The sequence below is a fragment of the Cydia pomonella genome, chromosome 23 (assembly GCF_033807575.1).
Source record: "Cydia pomonella isolate Wapato2018A chromosome 23, ilCydPomo1, whole genome shotgun sequence".
Lineage (NCBI taxonomy): Eukaryota > Metazoa > Arthropoda > Insecta > Lepidoptera > Tortricidae > Cydia > Cydia pomonella.
This window is the reverse complement of record NC_084725.1, coordinates 708,415-735,247: the sequence shown is the minus strand read 5'-3', so window position 1 is coordinate 735,247 and position 26,833 is coordinate 708,415. Positions and strand designations below refer to the sequence as shown.

The 26,833-nt window shown below is 35.9% G+C and overlaps 1 protein-coding gene across 4 annotated transcripts in view; it reads right to left on the bottom strand.

Moving 5' to 3' along the window:
* The window catches only part of LOC133530545 (zinc finger protein rotund-like), a 256,082-nt gene that overhangs the window by 132,096 nt on the left and 97,153 nt on the right, over nt 1-26,833 (bottom strand). For 3 of the 4 annotated variants that reach the window (XM_061868494.1, XM_061868495.1, XM_061868492.1), the window contains one exon: nt 4,182-4,262. The exons of the other annotated variant lie outside the window; for it this stretch is intronic. In XM_061868494.1, the coding sequence (XP_061724478.1) occupies nt 4,182-4,262 (81 nt within the window). The remainder of the gene's footprint in view (nt 1-4,181; nt 4,263-26,833) is intronic. 4 annotated transcript variants of the gene reach the window in all.

Sequence of the window (26,833 nt, the reverse complement as noted above, 5' to 3'; positions counted from 1 at the left end):
TGGAGTGACAAAAAGAAAAGTACATTGACTTAGTTCAAAATATCTCCCGACGTCAATATTTATGCTTCCGTACTGAAAGGGTAAAACGGGACCCTATTACTATAAGACTCCGCTGACCGTCCGTCCGTCTGTCCGTCTGTATCTCATGAACCGTGATAGCTATACAGTTGACATTTTGACAGATGATGTATTTCTGTTGCTGCTATAACAACAAATACCAAAAAGTACGAAACCCTCGGTGTGCGAGTCCGTCTCCCTTTTCAATCTCACGTATCATACAAACATTTTCGTCAACACATAGGTTCGAACAACATCGCTTTTCTTTTACTAGCCATATTAACTACCCCCTATAAAATTATAAGGGGTCCATCGGCCCGATTCGAATAATGATTAAGACACGTTTAAGATCTTGGAAAGATCGATAAATAAACGACATGTCAAAATTGACATCGATTTCGATTCCACTGTGATCCCAATAAGATCTATCTACGATATTTCTAACGTCAAAGTGACATTGGTTGCCCGAATCGAGCTGCTTCTGTCAATTATACGACATGCAAACGGTATCTAAATGAGAACTTATCTAAACCAGAACTTATCGTTATCATATTTCATTCTTCGAATCGGGCCGATTGGCCCGGCCAGAAATATATGATCATTGTCAAGAGGGCGCTGTTTCTAACGTCAAAGTAACATTGGTTGCCGGAATCGAGCAGCTTCTGTCAATTATATGACATACAAACGATATCTAAACGAGAACTTATCTAAACCAGAACTTATCGTTATCATATTTCATTCTTCGAATCGGGCCGATTGGCCCGGCCAGAAATATATGATCATTGTCAAGAGGGCGCTGTTTCTAACGTCAAAGTAACATTGGTTGCCGGAATCGAGCAGCTTCTGTCAATTATATGACATACAAACGATATATAACGAGAACTTATCTAAACCAGAACTTATCGTTATCAAATCTCATTCTTCGAATCGGGCCGCATCTCTTTAAGCACATATCCCAAAAATCACAAAGAAGCCCCTCGTGGGCGTCACTTATCGCTGCGACGGACGTTGTCAAATGGAGCGCTTTGTCACCCCCGTCACCCTGTCGTGACGCGGAGTGCAACGTGTCACAACTTATCATGAGTGCTATATTAATATACTGCAGATATCTTCGCACTTATTAACTGCAATTGTAATGCTTAACGACCGGTCTGGCCTAGTGGTATTAAAGGTAAGATTTTACAAATATGCACGTCATCGTGGATGACACGTATGCTATAGTTTTTTTTTTTTTTTTTCATTTATTTTTCAAAGGCACATATACATAATCAATTTTAAAGTTACTCGCCAAACTGCTTATGCGGTTTGTTGGCGAGACAGCGCTCATTTTTTTCATTTTTATGCACCTAAAAAGGTACCGTACTTAACCCCTAGTGAAACGCAACTAAGTCAATCCTGACAGTTTGCCGTGATCTAGCGCTTGACGACCTTGATCTAGGGTTTAAACCTATTTATAAACCGGCCGACCTGGCGACCAGTCTGGCCTAGTGGGTAGTGACCCTGCCTACGTAGCTGATGGTCCCAGGTTCAAATCTTGGTAAGGGCATTTGTGTGATGAGCACAGATATTTGTTCCCGAGTCATGGGTTTTTTCTATGTATTTAAGTATTAATATAGTCAAATAAGTTTTAATGTTTAACAAGCAGAAACGTCTGTGAACGATGCTATTAAGCTTAGAATAAAGGACCATGGGCAACTTTGTATGGAGCCTGGACCCAACGCCAACAGAAATGAGAGTAAGGTCATTAGATAGGTATTTCTATGCACTTCATTTTGTTCTATGGGCACCAAGCGGAATTCCATTGCAGAACTGAGATATTGGTATTTTAGCCAAAATGTCGTCACCCTTATTACCTAGGCAATAGAGTCCAAGTAAGTAAATTAATTACTGCAGGGTAGATGTTCGCGCACCGCCGGGCGAGCACACTGAATGATTTGCCGCGCTGGCCCGGCGGTGGACTATATTGCCTAGGTAATAAGGGTGACGACATTTTGACTAAAATACCAATATCTCAGTTCTGCAATGGAATTTAGCTTGGTGCCCATAGAACGAAATGAAGTACATAGAAATATCTATCTAATGACCTTACTCTCAACTCTGTTGGTATTGGGGCCATTTTGACGCATAGTCCTTTAAAAGTGGAAAAATTACTGCCTTGGGTGAGACTTGAACTCACGGCTTCTGGATCGATACTCTAGCGCTCTGCCATCTAAGCTACCAAAACCTCATCCACAGGCAGCAAATTTTCCCACCATATGGGTCTAGGGGACCCTAGCGATATCTACCCATACCCATTTGCTCGGCTTCTCAACTTGGTATTTGGTTTCGTTGATATTGAGTTCGTATTTCTTTATCTAAGGATCACTAATGAATGATACCTACATTAATAATCAAAAAACGAAACTGATGGTTGTAAGTTTTTGGCAAAACTTCATTTTTGGTGCAAGCTTTTATCGCTGACTATACTTTTCTTCCCACAGGCAACAAATACTCATCGTGACAATTCTAAACAACTCAAACACAATTAGGTTGCGTTTTTTTACCACAGAGTTCCAATGGCCACCTCCGGTCTTCATCATCAGATCAGCTCAATGGTACCATAATATTGCATTGTTACCCGACTTACATATGTATGCCAATTTTCAGATTCATCGGAAACCGGGAAGTGGGTTAAATTTATCTTGCAAGATTTGACCCGTTCAAACACCGTGTAACTATATAACGTAATAAATGTAATACATTGTAAGTTAAATAAAAGCTTGTAATTAGAGTGCACTCTTATTCTACATGCTAGTCTGCAAATAAAATCATATCCACATATTTTCAGGAGGTAAGTACATGTTTAATATGATACAAAACAAATGAAACAACAACAAACTACATTGAAAATCTACACTGAAATAAAAACACATTCAGCTACGCAAAACAGGCACAATGGAAAAATGGCAGACAAAAATATTGAAGAAAAACTAACTATCTAACAACATTTAGCTATTTGGTGCCAACATTTAGCCATCAAAACTAGATGGCTTTTCTGGTACAGTCACGTCTGAAAATATCGACACGATCGAAGTGCTAAAAATATGTATACGCGACTTTATGGGCCATATTAGCGTAGTCTATACATATTTTTGGCACTTTGTCCGTATGGATATTTTCAGACGTGACCGTGCATGTCTATTGCTAGTGGAATACTAGCAAGACTAAAAATAAGATACCTTGTGAAATAATCAACAAAACAAAGCAAAATCGAACTACAGCAAACTATATAGTCTGTCAAACAACGTTGTCAGTACAAAAAGGCGCAAATTCAAATTTCCTATGGGACGATAATCCTTCGCGCCTACATTTTTAAATTTTCTGCTTTTTTCTTCTTACGAAATGGCTTGACAGGCTATAGTAGACCAATAATCTGGCCCTGTTTGACGACCATGACGCCCCGTGGCCGAGACCACGCGGCGTACCCGAGACCATCGTATTTTTGATTTTTCTTGAACTAGTACTACAACAACAACTAACTTTATTGTATTCCAGCCTAACTAAATGAAGGAAATTAACAACATAACACAACAAACAGAACTACAACAAAATAGAGAACTGTTTAGCTATTTATCGGCCATATCTCGTAGCCCTGTTTGATGGCCATGATGACGCCCCGTGGCCGAGGCAACGCGTTGCACTCGAGGCCATCTTTATGCATCAATTATTTCTTCTTTTGCATCAATTCTTTATGCATCAATTCTTTCATTCTGCATGAATTATTTATATTTTAATACTTATATACTTGCTTTGACATTTAATTATTTCTAGAAATTAATGTAAATTATAATTTATAATTTTAAGTCCTAAATTGTACACCCTAGCAGGGTATCATGTACCTACTTGACTATATTTAAGACCAAAATGTACAAATGAACATGATTCAATGGAATAAATGATATGATATGTTGCTTATGCATTACCATTACTACTTAATACAACATTCCAGGCATAAAAAGACTACATTCACTAAAGGACAATTAAATCTCTTGATTAAAGTCTACTAAAATGTAATGAAAGTAGCCGCAAATAGACAAAAGACAAATAGCTAACACAAATAACTATTATCAGGCCATGGCCCATACCTCGTAGCCCTGTTTGATGGCCATGACGCCCCGTGGCCGAGACCACGCGGCGTACTCCAGACCATCTTTTTGTTGGCAGTGCTGTTGGACAAATATAGTGTTATTTGTATTAAAATAACAACATATTAAGTATAAATATAATTGTATTATGCTTACAATAATGTCACGTGACCGCAAACGCCATCCGCCATTTTGTCTCATGAGTGACGTCACTATAGCAAAAACAAGTGTTCGATTTGCACTTCAATGAGTTCAAATCTGACGTTTCCTTGCTGAACTGCTATGATGACGTCACACGAATGGCGGCGGCCTTTTTGGCGCAAACATGTATCATATTCATATTCGTACCGTTTAAATAAAATAAAATAAAAACTTTGCATATAGCACTGTTATTTTAATGAAATAAAAAATATTATATACGAGCATTTATAAATATATTGAAAAGAAATGTGAAATAGCCTATTGGCATTGCTCGTCAGCAATAAAACAACGCTCATGTGTCACCTTTTGTATTCGGTCGAGTTAGAAAAAACTGCTAGGTTACTCTAACAGTTCAACACCCTTACATTGTTTCGCAGGCGTATGGTTTTGGTGAAAAGTTCTTAACACATTGAGTACCGGGAACCCGCTCGGCGGGTTTCCTATTCGTAGTCGCTTTCCTCTACAAAGCGGGAAAATGCTGGGATCGGCTATGAGCATAGCGCTACGAAAACGTTGGTAGCGAAAGTGTTAATTACATACGATAAGTTTTATGGGAATCCATAAGGGCTTGTGCACAAATCACGCGAGGTTTCAGCTACCCATCATTTGTTAACCCACCTGCGGTTCAAGCTAATCTGGTTGTCAATAATAACGCTAAGATTCTCCAATGTAAAGTGAACCCTCAACTATTAATAAATAAAATAAATAAATAAATAAATATAAATAAATATTATAGGACATTATTACACAAATTGACCAAGTCCCACAGTAAGCTCAATAAGGCTTGTGTTGAGGGTACTTAGACAACGATATATATAATATATACAAATACTTAAATACATAGAAAACACCCATGACTCAGGAACAAATATCCATGCTCATCACACGGATAAATGCCCTTACCAGGATTTGAACCCGGAACCATCGGCTTCGTAGACAGGGTCACTACCCACTAGGCCAGACCGGTCGTCAAGACTATTAAAGTCCGTGACTGTAATTTTTTTTTTGGAAATTCTTTATTTACATTAATAATATTCATAATGGATATATACAGATGATTACTATAACAAGCTTATATCTAAAATAGGCCCTTGAGGCATTGTACCAAGGAGACTGGCGGCATTTCCTCGTTGTATCGGAATACTTATACGGTGTGCGAGGAAGCTGCCAGCCCTTCGGTCACCAGTTACATCAACCAGAAGTTTCGCAATTTCTCCGAAAAACTTGTGCGCGCTGGGACCCCATGGACCTCGAGTTTCAACGCACGTTCAACAACGTTCCAAATCATTTTTGCACGTTCTTATTCTTTGAGTATTAAAGTCGTTGAACACCTCACCCGCTCAGACTGTTATTATTCGCATCCTAACAAAGAACTTTATAATTGAAACAACATAATAATGTACTAAAACCTTCTACAATAGCAATAATTCTTTATTATTGGAGAATTTTCCACCGTAAAAGACATATACGTTTATATATGTAGGAAAAGCGATTTTTATATCCATGACCCGGCTAACATATAAAATGTTGGTCCGAAACTGAGTTGCCGTCCCGCTCTAACGCGGTGTGTGTGAGCGGGACGGGTGCATGAGTGACGCAGGCGAGTGTGCATGTATGGGGATACGTGTAAAGGTGGGATATGAAAGGAATGGAGACGACTATTTTTATGACTTTATTATTTTTTTCCTTAAAAAACGCGGTAAACAGGAAAACAGAATTTTGAATTGCTTTTCATATACTTATGCGCATTTCTGGTTGCCTCGTAAAGGAAATTAGGATTTATTAGCTACCTTTTCTAAGAAAATAAAAATAAACGTCTTCAGTGCGACTTTGAATTTACTTCAATTAAAGTATTAAGTAAAGGATCTCTGAATAATATACTTACATCCAGCTGCAAAAGTGCATACCGATTGAATAAATGAATTCCATTAAGTGGGTTTGCAGTTCGTTGTAGGTCCATATACCTATTTATTATTGACATTCGTGTAAAAAAAAAACACAACTCATAAATTATTTTATCATAAGGAGCTCAAGGATCTTTTTAGGGTTCCGTACCCAAAGGGTAAAACGGGGACCGTTCGTTTAGTATAAGAAAATAACTTCATTTTCAGTACATCAAAAATAAAAAGAAGCGATATTTTCAACTTACTACAAATCACTTCGAAACTAGGTTTTAATAGCAAACAATATGAACTTGCAGGCGTCCATCGACTACGGTGACCACTTATCACCAGACAGGCCGTATGCTTGTTTGCCACCGATTTAAAAAAATAACAGCGACGAAAATATAAAAGTCCAACGCCGTCTCCACGCCTCCCGTAGCTCTAAGAAAAACCCAAGACATGAGTATTTTTCTTACCCCCGTGTGTGCTATGTGTGTGTGCACACACGGCCAGCACGCACACAAGCACACGTACGTCTCGGGTAGTAAAATATTATGCTGTCGGGTCTGAAATAACATTGTATAGATAATCAATAACTGGGTTTTATGCGTTTTAAAATTGTCGGTGCTGCTTGTTAATGTTGCTTGCAATGCTATATTATACACCTAGGGAAGTAAAGCAAGAAATATAAATATAAAGATAGTTTATTATCTAAGTAGGCATATTACAATCCGCTTATGAACGTCAAATAAAGCTACGCCGACTCTAACCCTACACCTCTGACCCGTGAAGATTTAAATCCCTCCTAAATTGAAGGGATACCCCGATATGGGATTCGCAAGAAACTCGGCGGGGCACATCTTTTCAAAACATGTCTCAGATCATATTAATTGTAAACCGCGGCGAATCTGAGTTGACAAAGGTGCAGAAATATCTACAATCCTAAGGTACAGCCAGTAGATATATCCGAGCGGTTAAGGTGTTCAAAAATATCAGAACAAAATCTATGATCTGGAGATACCTCTATTATTTAGACGTTAAGTGCATGTTACCCTTAATTTGATTTTGTCCGGTGCGGCGGACAACTGATTAGAAAAAATATATCACATTTCGTGGAGATTTTTTTTTAAATTTTTAATATATCAAGCGATAGTCTAATAATTTAGTATTTGGTAGAAAAATACAAACATATCTTTGAGTATGTTGGCCACTCTGATATATCAGATGGCGTCTGTACAGTCAATTTCTAAAATATCTACACGGACAACGCGCCAGAAATATGTGTACATCTTATTACGTTAAACCTTAACGGTTAAGGCAATAGGTAGGTAGTGATATTATTGGCCATTTTTCCCTATCAACATTTTAGACCGTGAGCGTGAACTAATTTTATTCACTTAAAGATTATAATTTTTCTTGCGTTGTCCTGATTTTTTGATAGCGAATAGCGATCGCTGCCAAGTGAACTTGGTCTGACTGTACCACTAACCTTTGACGAAGCGAAAGACCAGCCCAAAGGGGAAACTAGGCCTTTTTGAAATTAGGTCAACTTTTCTTAAGACATTTTCCTACGCCGTAAAGCGATCGGTAAATATCTACTTAATAATTATAGATTGAACAAAACAAATCAATAATAATATTTGGTTTCAAAGTGTTGGGTCAATGATCATTGATTAAGGTTATACAAATGAACTCATTAATTGAGGAGCATGCGTGTTCAATAAATAATAATTTAAGCTTTTTTTTAATTGAGTAAGCTTTCGACTCCTTTAATGTAGACGGGTGTGAATTATAGAGTTTTGGTCCGATCACACTAAGTGATCGTCTCGACTTTGCGGGAAACTCATATAATATTAATCAATAGGTGTAAAATCATCTAACTTAATTGTTTTAAATTAGGTTTAGATGCGATTTATTTACAACTCCGACTTTACACCTCCAAAAACAAATTTAATATATTATGATATGAACCATAGAGACTACACCTCTGTTGTATTTAGATAATTATTTATAATAAGATTATTATAACGTAATGTTTACCCAAGTATTTGCTGTTGTATTTATAAATGTTGCTATGTGTTTTTCATGTCACTATCTATATGATGTTATAGGTAAAAAACTTAAGTAAGTCACCTATTGTATGTAGTTGTGACGTGTTCGAATAGACAATACATGTTTAAAAGACACACACAAACAAAACAAATGTCTTACTATAAATGTTAAATTGACTTGTAAAAAAACCCTTGAGGTCTTCTTGTAGAATACATTTTTGAATATTTGTATTTTGAAGGTAATCTGAATTTGAATGCTACTTTTCCCAGAGCATACAATTTGTTTGTGTGTCTTCAAGGGGCTGAAACCTAAAAAAATCGACCCCCAATGACGCATCCGTCAACGTCAGCGGTGACGCCTCCGGCTTAGCGTCATTATGCGGAATTACTTCGTGCGTTTAATGTGACCACATCTGAGTCTTCAGGAGGGTTTTGATTTCGACTAATTTTATTCAAAAGATAGTCCAGTCGCCATCAGATATATGGTAGCGGCCAAGGTACTCAAATATTTCGGAGCAGCATTAAATTTCAATATATTAGTTACGATAGATAAGGTCTATAATATCGGACCATATAATTCGCCGTAAATTTGGGAGCAGCGACTTTTCAATTAATTCGTGACATACAATGAGACAAAGATATCGTAACAAACAATCGTCAATGGTATCTAAGCAGTCAAGGTGATCATAAATATCGGAACATTTATGAAAAAATATACTGTAAATCCGTATGACATAGTACAGTCGCCATCAGATATATCGGAGCGGCCAAGGTGGTCACAAATATCTGAACAAAACCTCTATTGTCAAGGCGATAAAGTACATGTTCAGATATTTGTCCGCTCCGATATATTTGATGGCGACTACCTACACATTTGAATTCGTTACTACCTATATTGACTAAGTTGTCAATGTCAAGGATGATTTTGACGACTATTATGGATGAGCAAGTAAGTTTCTTAGACACATGAGATAATTTCAAGCAGCATTCTCGAAAACTGTATATTGATAGGTAAGCTAACGACACCAGTGCTCGATATTCACGCAATGATCGACACTTTCAACCTTATTCATAAGTAATAGACGTGAACTACTGGTGTCGTTTATTGGGTATTAAGTTGTCGATCATTGGTATCACTACCTTATTCATATGAATATAAAAACTTAATATAAATAAAAAAACTGATTTAGTAGAAAATATTTTTATTTTAAGAATCAAACACGAACAATATTTACTTATACCATTAAAATAACCTTTTAATACGTGCTTCGCTAGCCGTAAACAAAATAAAACTCTGCTTTTCTTCAGCCTGTGAAAACGTTAGTACTTCGTGTAACTTCCCGGTGGCTCGGCGTTTAATACAGCTTGCAATCGTCTTCGCATTGAGCCGACCAGATTTTCACACACGTTTCGCCCTCTAAAAGACTCCCAAACGTTAAGAGCGTGGCGTCTTAAAGCATCTTTGGTGCGACACTGGTTTCCGTCCCACTCTTGCACCATTTTACCCCATAGATTTTCTATGGGGTTGAGATCGGGGCTCTTTGCAGGCATTTTTATGCGAGTCAGCACATCTCTGTGGTCATGAATCCATCCCTGAACCAAGCGAGCATTATGCACCGAGCTGTTGTCTTGCATGAATGTTATATGCTCATTGGGGTAAAATATTTGGGCAGTAGGCAAAAACGACTCCTCAAGTATTTCTTTGTAATCCACCGCATTCATACGACCTGTAATTTCTACCAGCTCCCCTGGGCCATCTTTACACATCCAGCCCCAAAATCCAATTGTAATACGCCCACTCTGGCGGTTAGGCACTACATTTTGCTCCAGATAACGCGTATTGTCTGGTCTCCATAAACTCATTCTGCCATTATCTGCTGAACAGAACACCTTTTCGTCCATAAAAATGACTTTATTAAAATTATGATTCAAATACCTAGCTGCAAATTGCAACCTGTCCTCTTTGTGTCTATCAGTTAGTGCCGGTTTCCTTGCTGGCACTCTATTTTGTAAACCACCCTCTTTTAGACGCCGTCGTATGGTACTGCTCGATACTTGGTATTGGTTTGCAAACTGGGTGGTATTTATGAATCTTTCTTCACGAGCTTGATTTATAATATCCATGTCTAGACGCCGTGTCGTAGAACGTGGACGTCCAAAAGATACATGATTCGACAAAGCTCCTTCTTGCTGCCATCTCTCCAGCCATCGATACACGGTGTTTCTCTGAAATAAAATTTTAATTTATTAAATCATTATCGTAATAACCTTTGCATTTAAATTCTGTAAGTATGTATAGTAAACAATACTTACTGCAACTCCAACTTCATTAGCTACGTCTGTTATAGGCAGACCATCATTCCGCAATTGTATAATTTTCTTTTTTATTTCAATATCTACGCGATAGGGTATCATGGTCGTGGGCAAAATTGTTAAAGATTAAAATAACAATTTTCGCAGTCTACTTTCGATAAAATATTACGAGGATAACAATTGCAGGAAGTTGTCAACGTCAAGAATATAGAAAACCAAGAAAACATGAAGAAATCAAATATCGAACGCAGTTTGAAGTAGGACTACGCGAGTTAAAAGAGTTCGCACGTGAAAGATAATTACCAAGTAGGTTCTAGTACTTGATCAACAATTCAAACGTGATAGATATTAGATACCTATACTAATCATTTTAAGTGCAGTCGCCATCAGATATATCGGAGCGGCCAAGGTGGTCACAAATATCTGAACAACGCTATTCTCAAGGCGATAAAGTGCATGTTCAGATATTTTGAGTGCCTTCGCCGCTCCGATATATTTGATGGCGACTGTACAGTCGCCATCAGATACATCGGAGCGGCCAGGGTACTCAAAAATATGCGAACAAGCACTTTATCGCCTTGACAATAGAGGCGTAGGGATGTGACGACCCCATCGCCCACTGGTTTTCACCAGCGCAATCAGTCAACGCAGGGCAGCTTGTGGCGAGCTGTTGGAGAGTAGCGACTCCACGTACCTGAGTGCCCCTGGGGTGCCCTGTCGGATGGTGGGACAGGTCCCCTGCCTCTGGCTTGCCTTAGCCGGCTGTCCAGAGTGGGGTCGTTAGAGCTTTGTTCTCGAGGGTAGATGTGGAAACCTACGTGGCGAGTTGGCTATATGTTTAAAGTCCAGTGACACCTCTCTACCCCCAGCTCCCGCACCGGTGTTGCCCTTGAGCCATCTTTGATGTCGCTTTTTATGGGGGCCCATCTTGCGGAGGGCGAGTCACCGTCTGCCGGAAATAAAATTGGATACCGTTTTATTAGGCAGGCGTCCGGTTCTTCATCCAATAGCCCAGTAATCAGTCCATACTATTCACCCAATAGCCTAGTACATTTTAGACTCCATTAACTCTCAATAGTCCTTACACCATGGCGGGTGCTGTCGCTTAGTGTACCCCTCTCTTTTCATTAAATTGTCAAAAGGGCCTCTGCGCGTTGGCTTCGGCTCCGCATACGCCTCCCAAAGGTCCGGAACACCATTGTTCCGTGGTCGGGAAAGACATACACGATAATAATAATGTAAAACGTAGCCTAAGAACGAAAATGAATAAAGGAAATAATAATGTTATTTTTATCCAAAAAAAAGCAAAACTACTTATAAGGTAGAATTCATAAATCCGCGGACTGATTTGACAGCTCTTTTCATACATTTGACAATCGCTTTGTATGCCAGGAGCTGTCAAATCAGTCCGTGGAATTATGGATTTTAACTTAGACGGGGAGCTGGCCACGTCAGATATGACACAATAATGAGAGCAACGAAACCCCTCTAGTTAGTTTGCAATACTATGCTTATTTCTAGATCCGGACATCTGGCAGCTGTAAAGTGGTGGAGGTAAAAGAAAGCAAATAACTTGAAGAAAATAAATTCTAGAGTTCTGGTTTTGATCCAATATTATGAAAAATTATGTAATTAATTAGATTATACATATAATATCTAAAGGTTTCGATTGGCGGAAGTAGTGCCAAATGATGTATAATGTAATTTTTGGTTACTCGCCTACTGTTCTTGTTTGCGCAATAATACACAATGTTTTTTGTTCTAATGTTAAAATATAGGCCCTGTTCTCTATAAATGACACAACTTTAGCAGTTTTTACCTATTGCGTCATTACTTTTTTTCAACTTAAAAACTTTGTTGGTCTGTCACTCTGATCTCCACCCATTAAAAGCTGCCAGATGCCCGGATCTAGCAATAAGGATGGTTATGCAATCTAACTGGACTGATTACAAACCTCTCATTATTGTGTCACATCTGACGTGGCCAGCTCTTAGACCATTACTTACATCAGATCTGAACCCATGACTTTGTGCTTTAACTTTTTCGACGCCATGTCAAACGCAAAACCTACCACTCAGATGCCACGACATCTAAATGTCAAAAATGAAGTTAAACTTTATGCGTGTGCATGTAGGACTATTTTGCTCTGTGGTGGGTGACCGATATATCGGTCTTTGGCGTTGGACCTGTGGTGCCGATATATACGTCTTTGGCGTGGAAAAGGTTAATAGTCAAGGGACTATCAATTACGCCATTAAGCATCTGACATCTGACATAATTTGACGAAATTAAGCTACTCATTCTACGCCCGCCAATTTTGACATTGCGTCGAAACAACGATTTTGTAGGCATTTAGTTTTGTAAAAAAAATTGTCTAATTCGAAAAAGACGGAAACATAGGTATTTTGTCACGATGACAAGTCCACACTCTTTTCGGTGAATGTCACAACAAACAATTTCGTTCTAAATTTAAAGTATTGATAACATAGTATTAATGCCTGTCTGAAACCTTATTTTCATGGGTCCAATCTTAACTACTTTAAGTTGTATTACACAAACTTAAGGTACATTTTCTATAAATGTTCCGATCTTTATGATCACCTTGACTGCTTAGATACCATTGACGATCTGTTTGTTACGATATCTTTATCTTATTGTATGTCACGAATTAATTGAAAAGTCGCTGCTCCCAAATTTATGGCGAATTATATGGTCCGATATTATAGACCTTATCTATCGTAACTAATATATTGAAATTTAATGCTGCTCCGAAATATTTGAGTACCTTGGCCGCTACCATATATCTGATGGCGACTGTCCATATACATAACTTCAACTTCTTCAACTTCGACATTTATTCAGCAAATAGGCCACAAGGGCACTTTTACACGTCAACATGGAATTTACATACAAACAAAAACAAACACATCAACAATTATGAAATACAATTAATTGAAAACATTAATGCAAACTAAAGTATTATTGTTTAAAGAAAAGTAAGTAAAATATTATTATTACTTAGAGATGTATAAAGTCAGCGCAGCGCAGTGGGAGCAAATCTCTCATGCTCTGAAAGCGGGTCTTTGGTCTAAAGAGTGTGCAGAAAATGATACGTTTCAGCTCTAGAGCACTGTACTTTCTAAGTACGTATTTTTCTCTTATTTGCGATGAGCAATTAAAGTTTTGATTTTAAATAAATTTATTGTAAATTTCCTTTCTGATCTCTTTCTGAACTCCCAATTCCATAAATAACGATATGTTTACCTAAATCACCCTAAATTGTTAATTAAGACTACCCTCAAGAAATACTACTGAAGTTTATACTTAGCCGTGTTTTTTTTAAATTCACATGAATTTTAGTTTCCTCGTATTCAAAATGAAAATGGAGTGTTTAACTCGAGTATTAGGCACCATTTTAGCCTCGGACTATTTGCACTCTCACTGCGTTCGAGCGCCAAACTACCTCGACAGAAATGAGTGCCTTTCATCCCTTGGTCACCAATTTACTATTCTGAAATAGATTGTTACCTTGATATCAAAATAGTGGTATGAATATACCATGAACCAGATCCCAGGGAAGGCTTCAGCGAAGTATTTCGAAAAACTAGGTCAGAAGAGTGCCTAGCTGAGTCTGGGTATATATAAACATATTAGCGGAGTTTTTTCTACGAGTAACATTACCTAAATGTCTCAAATAATAAACTTGGTAGGTTGTGAGTGAATGTACGTATCTTGAAAAGCATTTTACTTAATGAGTGTATATGTCGACGCCGATCGTAAAACACATTAAATCAATAGATAGGTAGGATAGGTTCGTTAAGTTGGTTCACATGCCTGAAGGGCAAACCGCCCAGAAATAGGGGCTCCGTCGATTCAGGGAACGAGACAATGATTTTCCAGTTTCACAATAAGCCTAGGAAATTCACGATCTGACTGATTTTGCGATCGGCCGCCAACATGTATTAGATAGGCTCTATGCTTTAACGAACATTTTACATATCTTAAATATTAGGTCATTACCTATGAAATTGGCGTTTTGTATGGAAAACTTTAACGAAATTCGATTTTTGATACAATGCATTTTGCGGATTATTTTGTGATGGCATTTTCAAGCCAAACAAATTTTTTCCACTAATCTGAGACATTTTTAAGGCACATTTTCTATATCGTATTTTTTTTTAATCTGTCCTGTCAGAAAAATATGTCATTTAAATACTCGAGCCGGCAGCACATGAAAAGAGCTGTTTTCAGGGCGGTATTCTAAATACATAAAACAATATAAGTAGCAAATAATTGTATGTTAAATCGTTGTTATGTAGCGCACTAATGAGATTAAAAAATACTTTGAAGTTACTATTAAAATAAATAAACTATGACATGACTAATACTTATGAACACAAACGCCAATTTCATAGGTAATAACCCAGTACCTATCTCAAGAGAATAATTTTATAACGGAATAATAACATGTAGGTACATACCTAATTACTACTTATATGTTACTACAAAAATTACGCTTTATATTTACAATTTGGCTGTCTCGGTACGAATGAAAATTATTCTTATACATTTAATTTTATTCAATTTATTGTTGTAACTGTGAATTAAACGAAATAGTTGCGGTTAAAATAAATATAAAACCCAACCGAAATAAATAGCTAATTATAATTTTATAACACAATTATTATAATCAATATTATTGATGGATATGTTAAATTAGTATTATACATATATTGCCTGAAAAAAAAACTAACATTTTTAATGACTTTGCATTTGACTATTAGCTTTATTTTTAGAGCAAGTTATTTACTCCTAAATTGCCGGTTTCATTTAGGTAAATTTTTACTTAAATTTGTCACATTAGAAACTTCACAACGTCTTTTCAATCGTTTAAGATATCTCCATTAATTTTCCTCGATGAAACGTGTGAAAAGTGCGTGTATCTAAAATCGCGCGCTTATCGTGACGTTGATAGATTCGCGCGTGTGATGCGTGCTTTATGGTTATGGACGTGTATTTAAACTCGGTGTGGACTGCTCGTGAGGTAGCACAACATATCACAGCCACTAACGGCAAAAATGCGAAATTCTAAATTCAAAAATTTATAGTGACATGAAAAATACAGGAAAATATACTACTTAATAAAATTTGGAGGTGTAAAGGTATAGGCAAAGGCAAGCAGATGACAATAATAGTCATACCATAAGCTACAAGTTGATATTGATTAGTTTCTCTGGGGGTCCGTTTCAGCGACAAATCCGCCTATTATTTTACATCTGTTTTACAACTTGTAACTTGTACAGTAGCACTAAAAATTGCGGATCAGGTTACGTGTTAGATGTATCTTCTATACGATCTAATAACTTGTCGAAATAAAATTATATTACCATATGTAGAATAATTAGACCATGACAGATACTGTAGAGATACATCTTTTAGTGGGAAAATTCGCTGGCTATGGATGAGGGCTTGGTGGCTCATCCGGCAGAGCGCTGGAGTATCAACCCAGTGACCGTAAGTTCAACTCACACAAGGTAATTTTTCCATTTTTAAATTTATTCAAAGCTTAATAGCATCGTTTGCAGACGTTTTTGCTTGTTAACAATTAACTGGAATACATACTCATTAAGAAAAGTAATTCGGGTTGGTAGATTTGGCACGTCGTTTCATTCTTTACTTTTGATGCTGGCTATAACTCAGTAATTATGTTACATAATGGTAGTACGTACTGGTGTGTAAGTTAGCGCTAATTTATGACGATATTGTTATAATTAACCCTATAGCGCTCTATAAGCTCCCAAAGCTGCTGATACAATATTTTGCTGTATCCTTTGCCTACACTATTGAATACCAATATATTTTCTTTATTCTTTTCTAAGGACATTGCAATTCCTACACTCGAGCGCTGTGCACGCAGCAAATTACCGTGATGGGCCGAGATGTCCTGTCGCCGCCCGAGATGGATGGCAGGGCCCTGCGGCCTCTATACGCCGAATATTATAACTAAACATAAACAATTTGAGTATAAAATTATCAAAAAATCCCCTATAGATATCTATCTGTATTCCTTGATAAATATCACCTCGGTCTCTTTAAAGCAAGAGTGAATAGGCTACTACTGAATCGGTGAGCTCCATCTTAGGCCCTGTCTTCACTTTCCATCAGGTGTGACTAGAGCCAATCGCCGATCAGTTTTTTATACAAAAATAAATAAAAAATGTTTAGGCAAATTATTTGCATCAATAATTTCTAGACGGCAGGGCACTACGGTCTACTTTCACCGAATGTCTCTGAGCGTTTTACTTGCTGACTACAAAAATATGAAAAACAATAGTATGGAGGTTGACGCTGCTACTATCATTTTAGAAAGTCTTAGCTTTTTACAACGAATCTTCTTACTACGAAACTCCCGTGAGACTTTACTTTAATACCTATGTAGCAACGAATCCTTATATTTCGATGGATATGTTTCATACGTGCAAATTATCATAATGGACCGAGATGTTCCGTCGTCATATAATTAACAACATTACGGTAGCGGCTGGTTGGTCGCGTTATTGTCCCCACTAATTTAATAAGATCGACAAATCCTTCGTTGCTACGAGCCAGCATTCGCTAAAAATAAACGCAACGATTCGTCACTGCGAGCTGGTACTCAAGGTATAATTAACAGTTTTACGGTAGCGGCTGGTTGGTCGCGTTATTGTCCCCACTAATTTAATAAGATCAATACTTCGTTCGTCGCTACGAGCCAGCATTCGCTAAAAATAAACGCAACGATTCGTCACTGCGAGCTGGTACTCAAGGTATAATTAACAGTTTTACGGTAGCGGCTGGTTGGTCGCGTTATTGTCCCCACTAATTTAATAAGATCGATACTTCGTTCGTCGCTACGAGCTAGCATTCGCTAAAAATAAACGCAATGATTTATCACTGCGAGCCGGTATTCATGGTATAATTAACAGTATTAAGGTAGCGGGTGATTGGTCGCGTTCTTTCCTCTCATTAATAAGATCGACTCGACGATTCACCACTATGAACCAGCACTCGATATGAATACAGTGGTTCGTCACTGCGAGCCAGCGCTCAAGGTATAATTAACAGTATTATGATAGCGGGTGATTGGTCGCGTTATTCTTTCCTATCATTTGATAAAATCGACTCAACGATTCAACACTACGAACCAGCACTCGATGTAATGCATGCAGCGATTCGTCACTGCAAGCCGGCACTTAAATATAATTAACAGTATTACGGTAGCGGGTGATTGGTCACGTTATTGTTTCGTCCCATTGACGGTTAATGGTGTAGACATACATACATACACTCACGCTCTAAGGGGAAACATGTTCCATGACAGGTTACATTATCCTAATCATATATGGTATTAAGAATAACCTTTGGTTATACTATATGATTAGATATGATAGTGGGCAGACGTTTGAGAGAGACAATCTTTCAAAACTTGATATTGTAAATTATTAACAGTATCATATATATATATATCATCTGAATTCGTCGCAGTGAGCCGGCAAGGTGGTATAATTAACAGTATTACAGTTGCGGGCAATTGTTTCGTCACATTGCTACTTAATGGTTCAAACGGACACTTAAGTAGGGAAGAATTATTCAATTAAAACAAAATATGACACGGTATATAAATTATACATACATAAACAATTAAATCAACACAGGACACTCGGTGTAGCGGTATTTTTTTTGCGATTTAGTTTAATTTTTTCTGCTTTAGGATATTTTGTGAGTTGACACAATTGATACATAAAACATACAAGTTAAATTAGTTATAAAAAATAAATAAATCAAAACTTATCTAATCGTCGATTAAATTAGGGTAACATTTAAATATACCGGGTGTCCTGTAACAGGAGCAATAAATTAAACTGTACGCTGTACTCCTCAAACTGACCAACATTTGTTTAGCAACTTTTAAAAATAACTTATGTTTTAATTTTTATTACACATTGAAGTTAATTCTTAGATGCAATGTATTGCGAATTTTCTTATGTTTAAAGCGTGACAAGCAACGTCAAACACACTGTCAGCGTACATTGAAAATAATATTACATTTGTATGAAAAAGTTATAATCTAAAGATTTCATCATTTTTAAAAGTTGTTAATCTAAAGTTATATCGTTTTAGAAGTATAATATATGGTTTAATTATTTGCTCGTGTTACAGGAAACACCCGGTATATAAGATAGACATATAAATTAAAAAATGATAATTATTAAGTAACTAGAAAATTGAAATTTAGTGTCAAAATTAAATTAATTATTCAAAGTATGTCAAGATAATAATGAAAATAATGAAATAAATAAATTTTGAAATGAAAGCAATGCAATACACATTTAGACAGTTATGGTATGACAGTTTAGATATTTTATCTACACACATATCATAAACCCTCTATGATGCCTTCAAAATCCGTTAATAATGGCCAACATTACGATAAACTGTTTCGTAACAACAAATTTCTTATCTGTGATAATGTTGTAATTGCTTCATAACTAATCAAAATCGATTTGATTATGACATTCAAATTTGGAACATCTCTGAAAAAGAAGCAATTCGTTTTGACCTCTATTGTAATATCAGTCGAGATGCCTTTTTGTTCGAAATGAAATGTAATTGCATACAATTTTGACATATCTCGCATGTTAGTTTCTATCGAATGATACGGACATAGGACCTCGCCTCTAGTTTGTCTCTGAATTAAAAAAAAAACTACGAATGCCTGACATACGTGAAAAAAAGTTTCTTTTACCGCCATTTGACGTACAGTTTGTCTTTTAATTACTTTTAAGTATATAACCTCCTCTTTTGAAATCTTGAAGTCGGTTAAAAATGAATATGTTTTGTTGTTTTTAAAGTAACTATAGCAAAAGTTTCGTGTAAAATGAGCGAGAATAATATTTCGGTGACGCCACCACATATCCGCGAGTTCCGCCAAGAGAGCAATGATGTCCCAACGTTGACTGTAATTTGTGTTAGTGAATATACCTATCATAGAAAGTTTACAATATGTGTGTAGATAAAATAGCGTATTGAACTGCACATAATTAGCCATTAAAACACTCATGTGATCCTTTTAAGAAACTCACTTCGTTCGTTTCTTAAGCCCACACTCGTGTATTTTAATGCCTTTTATTATGTAGCAGTTACATGAACTAGTATTAACTGAAACGTAAATTCGTCGCAGTGAGTCGGCACGGGGGTATAATTAACAGTATTACAGTAACGGGCGATTGTTTCGTCTCATTGCTACTTAATGGTTCAAATGGACACTCGCCGAAGGGGAAAATGTGTCTGTAGGTAGGTGTGGATGTTTGACGAAAACTAGTCTTCGTTTTCTTACACTGAAAAAAATAGATAGCCGAACTGGTTTTGTAACTTTACTCAATAACTAAACTACGGTTATAAGAAAATAAACTTTGCATAAATTTACAAACTTATTTTGTAGTGTATACCCAGTACCTGAACACTGATAGCCAAATACGGTTTTGTAACATATAACACATAGTTCGCAAGTCCCAATTTTTGTGTAAACAGTAACCAAAATTTTGTTTCAGTTATGCAAACATTTATTTCAGTGTATTATAATATAATATTCAGTGCATTATAATAACTAAATATGGTATATAGTCCTCCTCATCGTTTTCGATGACGGCGACCCTAAATAAACATTATGGACGTTGTCTAGCATGAGCCCTAATGTGGCTGGCCAGGCCGAACTTGCTCTTAAATACCCTATTGCACACGTGACAATAGTTGGCCAGCTGCGTTGAACGTGTACACGTAGGAGGGCTTAGGTCTAAAATATGGTAATATGTAAAGGTGATCAGAAAAAACAAGCAAAACTTCAATTTAACTACATTTTCCATAATAAACATACTCCTCTTGAAGTTGAATAAAATGTAGCTTTATCCATAAAAACGATTTAATTGAAATTATTCCTAAAAACTGGTCTAGTAATTTTGATGCTCCGAAAAAAACACAAATATACATACATACCTTAACCCTTTGCGTAGTCGGACAAAAATGAGTAGGTAAAACAATTCATACATTTAAACAGAACAAAGAAAAACAAGCAAAAATTGAACATGACTAGATTTTTTTCCACAATAAGTCAAAAGTTGAAGTTGATAAATATTTAGCTTATGCCACTCGTAAAAACAATTTATTTGAAACTCTGTCTGGTTGATGTAACTGGTGACCGAAGAGCTGGCGGCTTCCTCGCACAACGTATCAGTATTGCGATACAACGAGGATATGCCGCCAGCATCCTTGGTACAGTCAGCATCAAAAGTAGCGGATGAAACAACGCGCCAAAAGTATCTTATATTCCGTATAACTTTTCCAAATGTAGATAATTTTCTAAAATTCGCGTTCAAAAATTAATCTTTTACAGTCTTAGTTGTTTTATATTAAAGACATCACTTTTCGTTAAGCTGTCACAGAATGGTAGATACTTATGAAGCGTTATTTGATCCGCTACTTTTGATGCTGACTGTACAATGCCTCAAGAGCCTATTTTAGATTTAAGCCAGTTATAGTACTCTTCTGTATATATCCCTTATGTATCGTTATTTTCATGAAATAATAACATTTCTAAAAACTAGTTTAGTACTTCTGATACAACAGAAAGGAACACATAAATCTATATACATACTACATAGACGGGCAAAAATGATGCCGATGAGTAAGGTTGCCAGAGCTCTACGCATGTAAATCCTCTGGAGTTGCAGGCGTCCATAGGCTACGGAGACTGCTTACTACCAGGCGAGCAGTATGCTTGTTTGCCATCGACGTAGTAAACAAAAAAGTGGTGATAAAGTTTAAAGATTTGCAAATAAATTATAAATTATAAAACAACTTCGCAAGAAAAGATGTGAACAGCAATGTAGTAAAAAACCAGCGCACAAAATTTTTTAAGTATTTAATCCCCATTTTAATCCTTTCCTAATAACCATTGACTATTCAAGCACCTAAAAAAACAACAAAGAGAACTTCTATCGTTTTTTTCTTGATCTAACTGTACGGTAGCTTAAAAGATGATGACAAATATGGATAAAAAAAGATTAAGAGAGAGGCCCTTTCAGAGTTAAAATTATGATGTCACCCGAGTTATAAGAATTAAATGATGGCTCATACCGTGGTTATGGACTTCGTATGGTTGGAAAGAGTAGTTTTGATACTTTGATACTAGATGCCAAGGAGTGGCCAAGTCAAAAATAATAAAATGTATCAAAAAATTAACAGTGGATATATCTAATTGCTTAAAAACCCTATTAAAGGCCTCAAGCTTGGTTACAATTTTGTCTTTTTAGGGTTCCGTAGTCAATTATAGTTTCGCCATGTCCGTCTGTCCGACCGACCGCGGTTTTGCTCCTCGATCGTTAGTGCTAGAAAGCTACAATTTGGCATGAATACATTAATCATACATGGCGTCAGAACGGTAAAATAAAAACTGCTTAAATTTTTTTTTTTTTTTGCTTTGACCCAATAGTGTGGGGATACTCCCCAAGTTGGATAGGTCTTACATAATGAATAAGGGACTCAAAAAACTACTTTTTTTAAAGTTAATATTTTTGGATATAATCGCTCCGAAAGAAAAAAAAGTGTGTCCTTATTCACTTTTGAACCAACAGGCAAAACGAAGGAAAAAAAATTGCTGAATAAATACTTTTAATGAAAACTATGGCGAACATTTTCGGTACAGCCGTTTTTTTTTTAGTTTGAGTTATTTTGAGATACCCCTTAGTCATTGTGCTTTGTAATGTACATGATACTCAATAATAGACCCCGTTTGGCCTGTTATCACAAAAAAGACTTCATAACATACGCAGAATAATTGCTGATAGCTTGTAAAATCTCGCGCTCGCGGATAAGAGAAACATGTCACAGTTTGATTCAAAATAAAAAATTGTTTCACAACAAAATTTAGAAAGTTTTTGCATTTAGTACCTATTGAAAGGTAAGGCAATTAAAAAATAGATAAATTTTTTAAGTGTGCATAGCCTATTCTATTAGACCAAGACTATTTTAAGTATTTATTAAAACCAAGTACAAATCAAACTCTCAAGACAAGTATAAGTAACTCACCCCTTTGCAAACTCTCACTCTATTGCCGAAAGTCTTAAGAACCAGAATGTCACAAAGGCATTCCTTCCCTAAAGGGGTTAACTTAGGAGGGTTGATATTTACGACACCGATAATACAGTGTGTTATGAACTCAATTGAAATAGTTTATTATGAAATTGATACACAAAAACTGTCATTGAAATTTTAATCTTCATGCCTAGTCAGCAAAGTCGATATTATAATGGATTATTTCTCTAAAACGCCAATATTTTTATCTATACTTGACTTATCTAAAATGACATATGTAGCCGTAAATGCTCATGCAATTTTATGACTTTACGTAATGGAAATTAGAAGTAAATTCACATGAAAGTTTTTATTGAATAAGGGCATTTAGTTTCTTGATACTTGTCGGTGGTAAAAGTTAATATGTTTGTAAGAAATGCGCACAATGACTGTTTCACAATATTGAATAGAGACAATATTTATAGGTGTTTTATCAAATTTATGACATAAAATGAAAGATGTTATAGTGGCTTTTAAGCAGTATGTTTTATACTTTGTTGAACTTATGAATTAATCGTCAGGTATGTAATATATTGGTACAGTTTCATTCAATTTAAAAATGTCTTGCCGTATTGTACATTTGGTTGGCTACTTAATTTTTAACATTATTTATGTAACTCTAATAAAAACGAATATAAAACTGAATTATTGTTAAAGCAAAAAAAAAATCCACGCAAATATAGGCCATATCAGTTTTTTTAATGATAGAGGAGACAAACGAGCAGACGGATCACCTGATGGTAAGCGATCACCGCCGCCCATGGACACCTGCAACACCAGAGGGGTTGTAAGTGCGTTGCCGGATTTAAGGCAGGAGTACGCTCTTTTTTCAGTTTTTTTTTTCTTTTCAGTTGTCATAACTGCCTGCCTGCTTATTAAATAAAAAATACCGTAAATGAACGCTAAACGAACGTAAAGACTTGTCTTAATTTTTAATAAATAAGAGTTTATGCTGAGCTGTCTAGATATATACTCAGGAGCACTAAATACCGTGTACATTATATAGGAAACTGTTAACAAAGTGACCCTTCATCATTGCTCTCAAGAGTCTGTCGTCCGACTGAATCTATACCGATCGATGAGTTTTGCAGGGCTCTAGGGTCCCGTGACGGAAGTTAGTCGTTGTAAACGAATACAAACTTTTATATTGCCTGTTGTTTTCTTTTTGATATATTCTGGGTATGTATTAACAAAATAATAGGACTGCATGATCTGTTAAATATCACTTAAATAAAAAAAAAAAACAGAATTAGAGTCAAAATATATACAATACCTGTAGATGTACTATTAGAAGTATTAGAACAAATTAAATTATTTTCAGAAAATATTCTAATTTGTTTTTATTTCAAGTAGAAATACTACTATACGTCGTAAACCTTCAGAATCCGGATATAACGACCTTCAAGGGACCGGCGATATTATGTCGTACTAACCGGATGACGTATAAAACGGATATTTACATATGTATGTAATTATGTATTGGACCGAACTTGAGTAAATAATATCGACGCTAAAAACGGTTAGTCGTTATAAGCGACGTCGTTATAAATGAATTCTACTGTACTTGGAAAAATTCGACCAATGCCGCCGTGACCCCGGTGGCCGAGTGGCTCAGGCACCTGCCGCGATAGCAGAGGCCGCTGGTTCGATTCCAGCCTGGGGCACTGCAGGCCTTGGTCACTTTTTCTTAGTATATGACATTTATGTCAGTTTATAACCTATAGATGTGCAAAAATTCTTAAACTTCAAAACTTACTGTTGAATTAATTTAGAAAAAAAATGGTGAATATTACTCTTAAATATAAGATATGAGGCAAGTATAGCTATGAAAACTTAGTTTATATTGAAGTGAAATTAGCGATAAACAGTATGTTTAGAAATTGCTGGTTTATTTTAGTGAGAATTTCTATTATTTAGCGATTAACATTTCTATAGTTGCAATAATATCTGGCCGAACGAAGAACAAAAAATATATGACACGATCTTAAGCCTGTCTATAAGTTTAAGTCAGATATGTAATATATGTATGCACACTTCGTTGTACTAGATAATGGAAGTGATAATATTTATGACATAAATTAAAATTATAATTGAATTGAATTGGCTACTTGACAGTTTTTTGTAAATAAGGTCAAACGATCTTGATTTTCCTGAGGATCAAATGTCTATATAGGACTCATGGCATTTAAGCAACACAAAGGTCAGAAATGAGAGTTAAAGTCTGACGCTCGCACTCGACGATAGAAACGCCTCTAACAAAATGATAATGTGATGTGACGTCACATTACATAAGTCTGTCCTAAATGTATGGAAGATCAAGGAAATTGCCATTTTGACCCTGAAATATTGCTTTTATGTATACACATAAACGCAATATAGTTGTCATACAATTTATTTTTCAATAAAATTTAAGGTACCATTTTCTTTGCTATTTGAAAGACAAAAATATTTTTTTTTAATTTTGGAGCCTTGTATTATTTTATAATCTCAATATAATTGTTTAAATTCCACTTTTTTATAATGAATGGTTCATTTTCTATCCATTTAACTATTTTTGTTATAATAATCAACATGTGTCTAGTACCCAATTGGATATCGCTGAGTGAAATGCAAATCCTCCACAATAACTGCACCTTTCAGCTACAAAGTTAACCCAAAACAGTTAAATTCAACCCCCTGTCATCCACACTTACATTACTCACTAGAAATTAACTCACAATACTAGGGCGACCAAAAACAAAAGCTAAAGTGAGACAATGCCTACACATATCTATCGTACGGTGGCCACAATTTTGACAGGCAGGAGACCGGTCCGCAAGATTAATGGTCGTTCTGCTCATCGTGGTAATGACCTCTCTGAACGTTAATGACATCGTAGGGTGGCTGCGGTTACGGGGTTTTTCTTGAGATACCATCTTAAGATTTGCCGAAGGATTATGTGTGGTTTTGGGACGGTAGCTTTACGTTTAAATCGAAGTGTGGTTTTACAATGGAAACATAAATATATGTATGTAAAATGTGTATTCTTGTTCATGTGAATTTTAGTATTATCTCTATAGAAAGGCGTAATTTTAGGAAATGGAATGGCTTTGTCAATAGGTTTAAGAAATATAACTAAAATAAATATTATTTCAATGAAAATATTGGCTATTTTCATACATTATTTAAGGCAAGCTATTTTAGTTATTTTATTTTATTTCATTAATCAATTCACAAATAAGCTAACCAAGTCCAGACCAAGGCGCTTAGAAGTAAAGCTATTAAACAGATTACGTAATATACATATTATGGTTATGTCACACTTACACTAAGGAGTGGTTCAGAAAAAAAGTAGCAGCATATTATGTGGATTTTTCATATACAGACATAGTTTTTCCTTCAAGTTTGATAAGCTACTTAATAAATTATTAAATTGTCTTATGTGCGATATTGCACTTTATTAATTTGACTTCACTTTGAGTTAGTTATATGGAATTTCCATTTTTGTATATTTGCGATTTTTACAGAAATTTGTCTCCCATAGAAAACCCTCTGTCAGAGGTGAGATTGGAAAGACTTCCTGACTAACGAAGATGAACTCCAATTTATTGGTATAATTTACTCGTAATATGATATTCCTAAAAGCATACAGCTAGTTGTGAAAATTGAAATTCAAGTGTGGCATTGTGGAAACGGCAGGTGAAGATTGTCAAATTGTGTTGTACAAAAAGTTACGAAGTACATTGCAATAAAAATGAGATAACTCAAACAATCTCATATTTCTCAATACTATTTTATTTTTATTATATAGTATCTTATCTACAGGTTACTGAAAAAAAAATGCTTCATAATTAGTAAAATTTTAAAAAATATACTAGATAATTCACTGCCACTTTTTTACTGAACCACTCCTTAAGTATAGAATCACATCACATGTCGACGTTATATTTGCTACAATTGTCTATTTGTAAAAGAGTTTAGATAGAATACAATCAGGAAAGATTTAATTCTTCATTTTAAACAAAAGTATGAGATTTACAATACCGATGTTCAAATA